At 47.6% G+C, this 10,160-nt stretch overlaps 1 protein-coding gene across 1 annotated transcript; it reads right to left on the minus strand.

Moving 5' to 3' along the window:
* Positions 1-7,557: 7,557 nt before the first annotated feature.
* LOC128911619 (homeobox protein vent1-like) lies at positions 7,558-9,125 on the minus strand. Its single transcript, XM_054206800.1, has 3 exons — positions 8,840-9,125; positions 8,434-8,669; positions 7,558-7,917 (listed from the first exon to the last, which is right to left on the minus strand). Exons 1-3 carry the CDS (start codon positions 9,075-9,077, stop codon positions 7,558-7,560), a joined length of 834 nt encoding a protein of 277 aa, XP_054062775.1. The 5' UTR covers positions 9,078-9,125.
* Positions 9,126-10,160: the final 1,035 nt, after the last annotated feature.

Consider the following 10,160-nt stretch of genomic DNA (forward strand, 5'->3'; position numbering starts at 1 on the left):
TTTTCAGAAAGAGCTGGCAATATGGAAATCCCTACTCCTAGCCTCCTAAGTACAATTTCGAAGGCAAACTACTTCAGAGGATGTAAAGAGAAATTCTAGAAAGACTTTCTCAGGTGATTCAGTCCCATGCAAAAAAGTAGGAAGGAAGCCTCACCAGCCTAACCACAGCATGAGTCTGAAAGTCTCCTCTGCTACAAAAATATTATATTAGCCTCCTGTGTCTTTTGAAATTGAGGGTTTCCTCCTAAAAGCTATAAAATCGATTATTCCAATCTAGTCAGTTAATAACGTGATACATGATTGAAGGATTAAGAAGAAAAAAAAACCAAACACCATAAATAAACCCACGAGTTTCATTAACACTAAAATACAAATTCAAAAACTGACATCATAGTGGCAATCTTTTTGTTGCCTAAAAACATTTGTTCATCTCTTAAAATAAGCACAATACTAATTAACAACTAGAAACAATAATATAATAAAGGATTGATGTCTTACTGATCCCTCTGATTAGATGTTACCTGTAACACTAAGTATATTACAATGATCAACTTCAGAAATTGTCTATGACTATCATTTTTCCAGACCAAACATTATTCTTTGCGGGACTAATTTGCAGGTTTGTAGGACTAGGCACCAAGCTAACTAAAATACATACATGTAACAGTCCATTTCAGACAAATCATCCTGAATACTGAATTATTTCCCAGTATTTTTTTCCATAACATTGCACTAAGGCTTCAAGACTATACCCCTTCATTGCCATCAAAGCAGACTACTTAGCAACAGTCTCCTTTCTGGTTTTGGGAGGGGGTGTGTGTGTGGTTTTTTATTTATTTGTTTTAAGATTTATTTCAGCTGGTAAATGCAGAAAAAGAATCTGTAGATTCCTCTGTGGTTCTGGGGGGATTTTGTTTGGGTTTTTTTTTCATTACAAAGAAAAGCTGTAAACTTCTAACTTGCATCTTGATTGTTTTTAAAACCTATAAATTGCTGTGTGTGGCTTTAGGCGCACATTAAGACAATGCAACTGCCATCCCTATTAGTCTATTCAGATAAGTTTTACAGTAAAACATAAGTGTCAGCTATGCGAAGTAATTTCTTTACTTTGAAGCATATGTAATCACCTGGAAGTTTCATGCTGATAAAAAAAAGAAAAACAGACTGCCCAGATGGATATTCAAGAGAATTTTTCTTGTTATTACAAGGAGAACAAAAGATTTTTTTAACTGCAGATGTATGTATGAAGAATATTCAAAGTCACCGTCTAAAAATTTCTTACTTATGCCATGCTTCGGCAGATTTAACAAAAGAACATGCAAATAGCATTACGTTTTACGGGAGAAGACAATATTCCTGCCTGAGAAAATATAGGAAACCTTAGAGGTTAAAGAGCTGGAAGGGTAGCATTATCTGACTTTTGCCATCTCACCACAAATAGATCACCGTTCATAAAAGGTGACATGAAGTTCTTTGAAGTCTAAGAATTAACATGTTGTCTCAAGCACATTCAGCTCTGCGAGAAAGCTAGTTCATTATCTCTGACTGTATAAACTCAAGCAGTAGTGGCTGTTTACTGAAACAACCTGTAAATGTGTTAGCCTGTGTTTGCAGAGGATAAGGACTGTGCCATCCCAGGCCCACTTCAGACCGTAAAAGTGGTTCTTTTCTCACCCTTATCTGAATCATCCTTGAACAGACTGCCTCTGAACAGAGTTTACACTCCTCTTCTTTGATCTGCTTTATAAGAACATCAGAACTGTTTACTTTGAAATGCACACACTTCTTTCTTGGGGTGCAGGGAAAGGAGATCGTGTTTTAAGACATGAACAGATAAATTCGAGCTAATTAGTAATTTTCTCAGTGTTTCTCATCCTGTCCGATATCCTGAAACATAACTATTCATTGCTTAATTTTATTCTTAAATAAATTCATAAGAATTAAATCATTCTACTACCTATTAGATAATTCAAAACTTCCCTCCCTACCTTACACAAATGACCTAACAATTTGCCATGCTAACACTACTGTGATCTAGTTTCAAACCTTCTCTCGCTGAAGACTTCTTTAAATCTATGATACTACCTAAGCTGAAGTCAACAACTGTACCTCACACTTCAGAGAAAGATGAGAGTCATAACTGCAGCACTCTGTCTCGTGGACAGCAGTGAGAAATATTTAGCCCTGCGTTTCCAACTAACTCCTAGTTCAAACAATATCTACCCACATTGACTTGATAAAGAGCAGAGTGTTATTCATAGGCATATTGGGAAGATACCAGTATCAGTGTTTCTCCATAATTTTTACCTGTTTGCAAGCTCGAGGACTACTTACTCGTTCCTACTTTGAGTCACTCTGCTGGTAGAAAGACAACAGGATTCTTCCAAGCCCTGCATCAAACATGCAAGAGAGGCTCCAAATTTGGGTTTAAGTCTCATAAAACAGGCCCCTCTATGTCCTCCTTTGTTACCAGCCCCTTCTGCATCCTTGTCCTTCATACCAGGCGATAAAGATTGAAAATCACGGCATGGTTCGAGAGTCGAGGCCAGTTTTGGCAGCACAAAAAGTGCAGGCCGTGATGCAATTACCAGCAGCTACGTGGCCAAGAGACAACTCAGAGCTGAACTTGGCGCCAGGTCAGGTAGCCTTGAGTCCTGCTAACTACCGCATTCAGAGATTAGGCGGATGTAACAATCACCTGAAAGGGGAGATTAAAGCGCCTCTCAATGGGGTCCTTTGTTCTCGGCCGCATTTGATGCTTTTGCGGCCTTTTCAAACCACGTCGCAGAAAGCGCTTTAAATGTTTGCCCCCAAAGCCGGGGCAGCTTCAGTGAGCGGGGAGCAGCGGCGGAGCCGGGAGCGATGGAGAAGGGCCCCTTCTCGGTGGAGTGGCTGGCCCAGAGCAGCCGCGGCGGAGCCCAGGCCGCCGCCCGCCGGCCCCGCTCCCCGCCCGGAGGCACCGGCAGCCGGGAGAGCCCAGCGGACCTCGGTGAGTCCCGCCTTCTCCTCACAGGCGGGTCGCGCGGCGTGACCGTTGGTGGCGGCCGTTAGCGTAACGGCCGCCGCGCGTGGGGCCGTCGGGGAACAGCAGCTGCACGTGCGGCCGCTGCCTACGTCACCGCCCGCGCGGCCCGGCATCCGCACAGAGGGAAGGATCCCCCGCTCCCCCCCCCTGACGCCCCCATCTTGTCCCCGCAGCCGCGCTCCGGCACCGGGAGGCCGCGGACGGCAGCAGCCCCGGGCACGAAGCGGAGGCGGGCGGCGGCGGCCCCGCCGTGCCAGAAGCCGTGGACGGCAGCAGCCCCGGGCACGAAGTGGAGGCGGGCGGAGGCGGCCCTGCCGTGCCCGGGCGACCCCGCACCAAGTTCTCTGCTGCGCAGCTGCAGGAGCTGGAGCGGAGCTTCCGCGAGCAGCGCTACATCGGCGCCAGCGAGAAGCGTCGCCTGGCCGCCGCGCTGAACCTCTCCCAGAGCCAGGTGAGCGCCGCTGGGGCCCACCGGGTCCCCCTCTGCCTGAGGGGGGAGACGGGCCTCGCACCCCCCCGGAGAACCGCGGGAGGTATGAGCAGAGGCGCCCGTGTTCGCCTTGGTAGGCACGTCGTGATCGCCCGGCGGACGGGGACAGTGACAGCGCCTGTCAGGCCGCCTGTCAGCCTTAACCCTCTGTCAGAGAACAAGCTTACAGCCCCGCTTCATCTGGTACAGCTCTGCTCTCTGCCGCAGGTTTGCGTTAAAACGGAGACAGCACAGAAATGTGAAACCGTGAATACAAACTTAAAAGGCGAAAACTCATTGGAGGTGACGGTACTTGCACCATCAGTGGAATTTCCATTTTCAGGCTAATTCTTCCTTCAATTTATGAATATGCTTGATGGTATTGCCCGATTTCTCTTGGAACAGAACTAGCCCTACCCACCTATTTAAATTGCACTGTACTAATCTTGAATTACAGTCCCGCTCCAGATCTTATCTCTGATTGATTGGCTTCCTGTGCGTCATGGGGTTGTCACAGTTTGATTTCTCCCTCATGCCAGACAATTACTCTACACTGAATACAGATCAATGTTATTAGCCCTAAATCTTATAACTGTTAATACATTCTGTTACTCAGATAGTAAGTCTGACTTCAGGATGTTTATATGGTTATATAGGATGTACTATATGGAAAGGGGACAAGGGACAAGTGGGTTGGTTCTTGACTTTTTTCTTTTCTTATCCTCAGATAAAGACCTGGTTTCAGAATCGTCGCATGAAATTTAAACGTCAGACTCAAGATGCCAGGGTGGAAGCTCTTTTCTCAGGCCTATTTTTGCCTTATCATTGTTACCCAGATATTGCTAACTCCAGCTATTCTCAGGGGATGGACATCAATGTCTCTTCTACCTCTACTGTTTCCCTTCACCCAGCTATGCCAAGCCCTGCCTTGTTATTGCCTTCTGTTCCAGCTCAGTCCCTTCAGCCTGTTTTGCCAAGTCCAGCTTTACTGTTGCCTCCCAGCCCAGGATTATCTTGTTACTCTTCTGTAATTCCAGCAACGACTCTAACCGATGACCATAAAAGACTGAGGTTCCAGCCATATCTTCCTTCCTGTTAAAAATGCCAAAGACTATCTGTAATCTAAATAAGAACTGCCAGATATCTCTAGGAGTAATTATTTAACTTATTTTGTTACATTAAATAGATTGATAATTCAACTTTAATTTTTAAAATCAACTTTTGGGGTTTATGTTAAAGGAGAAAAGAATTTGCCTGCATTAGAGAAGTAATACTGAGGGTGTATGTGAAGGACTTAGAACTTCACTTATTCCTACAGTCTTCACTATGCTGTATTGAAATTTCTATATAAATTTTTCTATCCAAAGGTTTGTTTTCAGAAAACAACTCATAATCATGTGGTGATCCCCACTGAAAAGGAGTGTACTCCTCACACTTAAATTTACATAGTAATTATATAACGTAGTAGACAAGAGTGTTAAAAACTTAGACTATTCTGTTTGAGTGTGGGTTTTTAGGGAAATACTTGTAATCTACAGCAAACACATTGAAATGAAAATGGTACCAAAGTTGTCAGCCCTATGAGCAAAACTGAACAAGCTGTCCAGTATTGTCTTTTATCTGTATGTTCTGCACCATTCCTGAAGTGGCCTCCCCTGTGTGTTGACGCAGATATTCCATTTATGCATTTAGGGAGAGGGAAAGGATTAATTGGCGAGCATGTATTTTGATGCCAGTGTCAAACATACCTGTGATTTAAATCTGCTGATGAAAACATTGGAGTTGTTCAGGTCTCCTGGGATACTCAAAATGAAAATGTTTCAGTTTTTACTTCTAAAGTTTCAGCTGTAACTTGGCAGCCTCACTGATTTTAAACTGCAGGATTCTGTTAAGCTTGCTATCAGGAACACTCAGGGCTGTTCCTAAAAATCTCAAAGCAAGCTTTATGAAAATGGCAAAGCCGAGCCCTTAGGGAATAATGAGAAACAAAAGATCTTGCATCAGCATAAAGCAGTTGCAATGGGTGTGATTACATCTCCTTCCCTCCCCACTTCATCCTAACCTGCTTGCCAGGTGACAGTTAGACTACTTCGCAATTGTCAAAGGAAAGAAAAACCAAACAAACCCTCCCTTCCAGGGAGAGATTGCTCGTAAGAAAAAAAGAGTCGACAAACAGGGCCTACAACAGCTTTGTACCCCACTCTCCCTTTGCCTTCTCATTAACGGTTGTGTTGTGGGGCTGAGAACAAAGTTGAAATCAGCCTTTGGTAGAAAACAGGGATATTGAGATACAGGAAGGGACGTACTTCCATCCAAATTCTCGCCTCCTGTGTCTCATCTTCTGTTTAATTATACCCTCTGATGAAAAAAGAAATCCCTGAGCATGCCGTAACGAAGTTACCTCTGAACCTGCTCTCAAGCACTCCTACCTTTCATATCTGGGGCGAGGGTGGGAGACACTGGAAGGAATTTCCCCCTTTCCCAGCACACACCTTCTCAGTGCCACACCAGAACAGCACTGCTCAGAGATGTGGCTAGGCAGCTGAAGGGACAACCGTGCATTTCTTAGTCCCTTTGAACAAAGAGTATATAATAGAAGGAAGATGCAGCATGACTCTTCGTGAACGGTCAGCCTGTAATTCCACACCTTGCTTCCCCCGATAACCAGTAAGTTTGCTTCCAACATGTCAACCTCAATCCTCTTGGAGCTAAGACTGCATCTGGTTTGGAACAGCATAATTGGAGAAAAATTCCCTTTTCCCCATCCTTTCACAAGTGAGACGCCCCTAGGCTATTACATTGAAACTCTTGATGGCTCACTGGATTGGAGGGGGAAAATTTAGACTACAATACAGCAACCAACTTAATTTCTAATGCATTTAGAAGATCTTTCAGATGAATAAGGAAACTTCATTAAAATCTAAACGATCAAGAAAAAAAAAAGTGTTAATCAAGTTCTTTCAAGAAGAGTGAAAACTGATCCCAGGAAGAACTAAAAACCCAACAAATTTCAAAATTGCTAAAGCAAAAACTTGAGCTACTCCCTTTAAACTTTTCTTCTAAAGGGTTCAATTTACTAAAAAAAAAAGTTGAAAATATGCAATTATCATGGGCATTTAGTGGTGAATCAAAGGCCAAATTTGCAGATTAAAGTCACATTTAAATGATATGGCTACAAACTGAACACAATTATGCTCTTAATTTTTTTCACAAAGTATTTGTTTTGGTAATTGTAGAACTTTAAAATTCCATACTGAGGCCTTGAACCATTTAATTTCTATTTAAAGACACACCGACTTAATTAACACAGCTGATGCTTTCGAGGAAAGATGAGACTGGAAATGCAAAGCAATAAATTGATTAATATTCAGAAGAGAAACTCACCAACAGTTTATCCTTCCTCCTGGGGGATGCACTTAGCCAAAAACAGTGCAATGCAACTGTTAAGGTCCAGGCTCCCAAACACACTCAACAACATAGAGAATATACCTAACCATGAGCGTAGGAAAGTCAGGTAAGGTGCATTAAAACATCTAAACCCTTCCCCATTACCCAAAACCGATGTTCACGCGAGCACGGTCTTTTACACTGCACGAGTGCAACCTTGATATAACTGGCGCAGGTTCAGATTTTATTTTTATATATATATGGAAAACTGGGGATGTGAAATGAAAACCAGTTTCTTAACATGCCCATTTCAGACTAAACTTAATATCTTTTCCCTACACCATGGGAAATTTGGCAAAAGCAAGTTTCTGCTACCACCTTTCTTCTTCCAGTTTCCTTTCATCAGCTTCCTTTCAGTCTATCTTTTGAATAAAGATAGTAGACTACCAATTTTTAAAAAATTAATAGCCTATCAAACAAAAAATGAAGGAGTGGCATCATATCCAATAAATTTTAATATCAATTAGCAAAAATATATAATTATTCCTTTTGATATTTAAGTTAAAATAATAAACACATACTCTTCCAAATTAGACAAGAGATTCTGAGAACACAATAATACCATTACAGCATGCAAAACTTTCCCCCTTTGCCTGCCCCCGTTTTTTTTTCCCCCCTATAATGCGTATACAGGGTGGCATTGCTTGTCCATTTTATTCTGAATAATTGGATGGAAAGAAGGATGAGGAAGAAGGCGCTGATGGTAGTACGGCAGCTCATTTGCCATAAAGCAGTAGGTGCTTTGCGATGCATCGTATCTGGGAAAGGAGAAGCTGAACTGCACAGCAGGCACTGGGGTAAGAGGCAGGAGTCTCTGGTGCTGTGGGGCAAAGGGGTAGTGGAGACCCTCCTGAAACAGGGCTGGATGGGGCCCCGGGGGGTAGCTGTAGAGCGGAGCAGGAGACACGAGGCTGTGCTGGTGGTCCTGTATCTGCCTCTTCAGTTTCATCCTCCGGTTCTGAAACCAGGTCTTGATCTGAGCAACAAAGAGAACGGGGTGGGGAGTGGAGGAGAGAAATTAGGGACTTTGCTTAAAAATAATGTTCAGACTATAAACAACTGTATCTCGTCTGCCTTTGCCATTTTGCTCCACTTGAATTGACAGAGTTGGACTGACGCTTTCGCCCTAGTTAACTCAGGGCAGAGGATCTCAGGGGTGTAGAGGGGAAGAGTGTCCGTGTTCAGTGATTTAGATTAACCACTGAGTCTTTAAGACCATGTGACAAGACCTTGCAAGGTCTACGCAGATCGCCGTACATCAAGGGCAAATAGTTTACCTTATTAAGAAATACAGGAACCTTGATACTTGCCCGGTACAAAGCGCCCCAAAGTTCCTCGAGCGTTAACTCGTTAATCCCCGAGGGATTTCACTACCCTTCCCACAGCCCCTGCTAAACCCAGCTACGTCTGTTCCGGGCCGGGAAGGCCGATGCCGAGCCTGCCTGCCCCTGTCCGACGGGGCCGGGAAGGAGCCGCTTCCTCCGGGACACACCTGCATCTCCGAGAGCTGCAAGGCCGCCGCCAGCTTCCTCCGCTCCGAGGCCCCCAGGTACTTCTGGCGCTGGAAGGTCTTCTCCAGCCGGCAGACCTGCTCCGAGGTGAAGGCTGTCCGCGCCCGCCGCTGCCGCCCGCGGGTCCCGCCCGCCGCCGCCGCAGCGCGCTCCCCGCCGGCGCTCTCGCTCTCGTAGCCCGAGGACTCGTCGGCGCTCAGCCAGCCGCCGTCGGGGGCTGCGAAGGAAGAGGGAAGGGGCGGCGGTGAGGTCCCTTCCCCCGGCTCCGGGGGTGCCTCCGCCTCCCCTCGTCCTGTCGGGCTGTCGCACCGACGGGAGTCGAGGTTCTGCGTCCCGTCCCCCCGCGACCGCTCCCCTTTTCTCCCTTCCTGCCCCCTCCTCACCCACCTGGCTCCGACGGGTACGGGTCAGTGGGCTCCCGGGGACTGGCTCGGTCCCGCTCCGCCGCGCAGGGCTCGCTGTCCGCGGGCTGGCTCGGCCGCGGCCCCCCACGTCGGGGCTCGGCTCTGACCAGGAGGGGGGTGCTGCCGAGAGAGGTGGGGGCGCGGGGAGGGGGCGCGCAGCAGATGTGGGGCCTGACCCCGTGGGGCTTGGTCTCTCCCAAAGGGAGCTCGGCCTGGTTCATGGCGGAGAGGGCCTGGGGGAGCGCCGGGCTCGGACCGCTCTTATATGGGCGCTTCGGTCCCGGGCGGGCTCGTTTGCAAGTGTGAACCCACATCAAAGTGGGAATCGAGCAGAGATAACAGCTGCCAGCGAGGAGGAAAGTTCACACGTGTGGCAAATGTCTACAGCCCCTGGCTCCAGCGTGTCTGCGGGGCCGGGGAGACCCCCTTGAAGTGCAAACCTGCCCATCTCCCCCGGAGGGCAGGGCACGGGCAGGCCCGGCCCCGCGGAGGGGCGTTTAAAGATACCGACGGTGCCGGTAACTGCGCGGTTTTACCCACCCCCTTTTCAGCCGCGGGGTCCCGCTTCCGCAGGTACCCGAAACCGGGGACGAGGGATAAGGTCGGCCCAGCCCCGCCGTCGGGCACTTCACCCCGGGGGAGCCGCGGAGACCGGACTCCCTGGGAAAAGCGGCGGGGGGCCGCTATCAAGAAGTCCCTATCCCCGGGGCTGAGCCCTCACCCCCGGGGACCACAGCCGGGCTGCGGGGTTAGCAGCGCCTCGGGCCCTCTCAGCTTGAACTTGGCGCCGTCTGTCTAGCCAGAAAACGCAACAGACCTCCCGAAGAGTTTAGCGATCAAAGCACTAAGTGAGCAGCGAAGCTCGCACCTCATCAACTTCAAACTATCCACAATCCACACGTCGCTTCCCGAGGAGGACGATGCCCTTGTTATGCAGGGAGGACACCGAAATGCCTCCCCAGCAAAGCTCGACTGGGGAAATGCCGGCTGGGGAAAGGGGCATCCCGGCAGCTCAGCCGTCTCCGGGCTCTCCTTGTGTCCAGCTTACACCCGGCTTTTTGCCACCCTAGTGGAAAAGACCTCACCGGCCACGACGCCACTGGCAGTAGCGGTATATGGGTACCACACATTCTAACCCTCGATGCTCCTAAAGACCAGGGAAAGCTACCGCCACGCCTGTAACTGGGTGAATGCCCTGACATTCCTCAAAACTCCTCAATTAGTAATGAAAGACCAGCGAAGAAAATAATATCCGTGCTACCCATTTCCATTGTTTCAAGCGTTCCTGTAACTTGATGGTTACC

This window comes from Rissa tridactyla, chromosome 6 (assembly GCF_028500815.1).
Source record: "Rissa tridactyla isolate bRisTri1 chromosome 6, bRisTri1.patW.cur.20221130, whole genome shotgun sequence".
Lineage (NCBI taxonomy): Eukaryota > Metazoa > Chordata > Aves > Charadriiformes > Laridae > Rissa > Rissa tridactyla.